The sequence below is a fragment of the Trifolium pratense genome, linkage group LG7 (genome assembly GCF_020283565.1).
Source record: "Trifolium pratense cultivar HEN17-A07 linkage group LG7, ARS_RC_1.1, whole genome shotgun sequence".
Classification (NCBI taxonomy): domain Eukaryota; kingdom Viridiplantae; phylum Streptophyta; class Magnoliopsida; order Fabales; family Fabaceae; genus Trifolium; species Trifolium pratense.
This window is the reverse complement of record NC_060065.1, coordinates 28,463,795-28,467,054: the sequence shown is the minus strand read 5'-3', so window position 1 is coordinate 28,467,054 and position 3,260 is coordinate 28,463,795. Positions and strand designations below refer to the sequence as shown.

The window sequence follows — 3,260 nt, the reverse complement described above, 5'->3', positions numbered from 1 at the left end:
GCTGATTTTAAGTAACATTATGCAGGTTGCTTGTACTCCTACAAAAGAGATTATATTTATCACTACGAACACCAAGTTAGTATACTAAGTAAGCACCGAGTTAAGACCCACCACCACTATAGACATTGTTAATTGGATACCATTACATGCTGACGGTAACCACAGAAATTACAGAAGTGACAAAATATTAGCCAGAGGAAAATCCAAAACAATAATCATGGAAAACTTACATGAATTACTAGCACTGGACACTTCACCAATGGGATTTTATCAATGTTCTACATCAACAACACAGATTGAAATTCAGTTACATAATACATGATTCTCACATCAAAGGACATCAAGCATATAGGATAATGAAAAATCTAACCTTATAAATGTCAAACCAGTATGTCTTTTTCACAGGGTACATCACTCTCAACCCCGATAGTATAGGACTATGGAGAACAACAGCCCTCAGTCGTGGTAAACGAGCAGCAAGATCCACAGTAGGACCACTCCCAACAGATTGACCATAAAGAATTATGTCTTCCTGCTTAGCACCATAGTTCTCTTCAAGATACTTATATACAGCTTCGATGTCAGCATAAGTATTGTGCTCACTCGGCTGTGAAAAACATCCATTTTTCATTACACTTCTGTCTGCTGAGAACAAAACAATTACATAAACCATAAAGTAGCATGTAAGGCAGTTACCTTCCCTGACGACTGTCCATATCCCGAATAATCGTATCTGCATGCATAAAAACAAGATGCTTGAAAACATAATTCACATATATATACCTTCCAAAAAAAAATTATTACAAACAGCACACAGCAGACATGATAAACAAGCCGACTATTTTAAAGGGGTACTTTAGATTAATTCTAAAAGGTAAGGGTCTAACAAGTACAGTCTTAAAACATTATTCCTAATCATGAATTCCCTCATTTGTGCCTGCCTCAATATAATATTTCTTGCACGATAAAACTTTACCATTTAAAAGACAAAATAAGACTGAAATTATAAGGAAAATGCAAATATAATATAATAGTATGTGAACTCTATATGTTTGGATGTGATCCTTAGTATATCAAGCTATCTAAAGTGTTATTAATCAAACAAAGTTAACAATTTCCTCTGTGATTGGCTTATTGGTCCCCAATTTAAGGTGTTGCTGTAAGCCCGAAGTTGAATGTAACCAATCACAAAGCACAAAATTGAACACAAGTGCGTGATGGGGTAATTTGAGAAGTTCAGAAACTAGCAATTTGATTATACTGACCAATTAAAAATATCACTTGTGGCAACACAAAGATCATCAAATACAAAAGCTAAAACTTATGTTTTGGCCACATTGCAGACCAAGAACCATATGCATTTCCTGCAGAAACATACCATTGAGATTAACTGATGTCACATATCAATTTCTGGAACAAACTGAGCATATCTAATTACCAACTTTATGCTCTTTTACCTTCGTCCGTATTATGTATACTTAATTACCTAACTCGTGTTTTCTAAATTTCTTTTTAAGAGAAAATAAAAACCTATCTGAAAATGAGAACCAAAGAAAAGGGTCTAAGTTGTGTTGCACAAAAATTGAAACCTCTCAAGTCCCTAGAGTAAATTTGTCAGATACAGCCAACCAACAACCAAGCATTATCCCACTAAGTAGGGTCGGCTAGTATAAATTTGTTAGATTATTAGCTAAATTGTTTTTTACTCCGGCGTGGGAGGGACTTGAAACCCGCTACAACTAACAATAATGGACGAAATGAATGGCCATTGAGACAACCATTGAACCAAATAATAAGCTACAGTAAATTCCAACATCACAATCACAACATTCGACTGATACACAAAGCACATTGAATAAACGAAAACGATAGAATTACGACACTCCCACCTTCAAATCCTTATCTTCTAAGTTCTAACCATACAAGAACCACAGAAAATAAAATACATGACTCAGCCTTCATATCATAAACAAAGCAGGACCAAACAGTCTCTGTCTTTGACTAAATCAAACCTAACTATACAAGTGAATTATTTACCCTAAAAAAAAATCCATCAACATCAAATCCGAGAAAAATCAAACCTTAACAATACAATCAAGCTTCTTTAATCAAATGGCCATGACTGAGTCAACTCAACACCACTAAACTCGGACACAAAACACAGAAACAAAACAACTAACAGATTAAACTAAAAAACACACAAAAAAAATCATTCCATAATTCAGCTACAGAATCTAATCGAAATTAAAATAAAAAAGGGGGAAAATTGAAATACCCACCCAATGAGATTAACACGCAAGTGAATACTGAGCTCAACGAAGAGGTCATACATCTGACCAATATCAGCAGCATTTCCATGAGAGTAAAGAATGGTTGATTTTGCCATGGGATGACGAACATACATAGCTACGATCTCAGTTCCTCGACGATTTGGAAATTTAAGAACTTCAACGTTTTCTCTGTGTGGAAATGGTTCCATCAACAATAAACCTGTTAGTTCTTCTTTCACAACTTTGTATGATGCTGGATTTGGTGGAAAGAATGCCAATTTGGCTGCCATTGATGACGTCACTCCACCCATTGAATAAGATCTTCTTCTTCTTACTATTTCTCAGTAGCTTCACATTCCTTTTTCTTCTTCTAGCAAATGTGAAATGAACTTGACCTGTGTGTTGTGGTTTTATTTTTTATTTTTTATTTTATATAATATAATTTATTTTTTGAAGTTACTTTTTTGGAATTGTTTGGGGGGAAATTAATGATTTCCTGTTTTCCCATTGAGTTTATTACACGTACTTATTTTAATTTATTTTTTGTAATAAGACAGACTTTTATTTCTGTATTTTCTATATTCATTCATTTCACACCTATTAATTAGTTGTCTCTTTCTCAATTCCACGTGTTCTACTTCTGGCCTGAAATTTATACTCTCTCTCACCATGTGGTATATATATGTTTTTCTGCATTAAAATTAATTGAATAAATATTGATGTTTTCAAAAATATTAAAAAAACCAAATAATGTGTTTTATTGTCATTAACAAAACAAAAATGAGTAAAAAAAAATGCTATTATCTCTTGTCCAATTTATTAAAAATAGTTGATTTTTTAGGTTTATCGATTAATCGATATATTTAATCTATTTTATAGAGTAGATATATTAATTATTTAACGAATCTTAAAAGTGGGTTGTTTGTCCCTTCGAAGACATCCGATAAAAAAAATGGGTTGTTTTTTATAAAAAAAAAGCCGGAAGAATTA

General features: G+C 33.0%; 1 protein-coding gene across 1 annotated transcript; it reads right to left on the bottom strand.

The window, feature by feature from the left end:
* Positions 1-230: 230 nt before the first annotated feature.
* Positions 231-2,773, bottom strand: LOC123899593 (alpha/beta hydrolase domain-containing protein 17B-like; the record flags this gene model as incomplete). The annotated part of the gene is given in 4 exon segments (XM_045950762.1): positions 231-278; positions 371-607; positions 697-733; positions 2,280-2,773. Coding segments are annotated over 4 exon segments (624 nt in total), but the record flags the coding sequence as incomplete, so codon positions are not given.
* Positions 2,774-3,260: the final 487 nt, after the last annotated feature.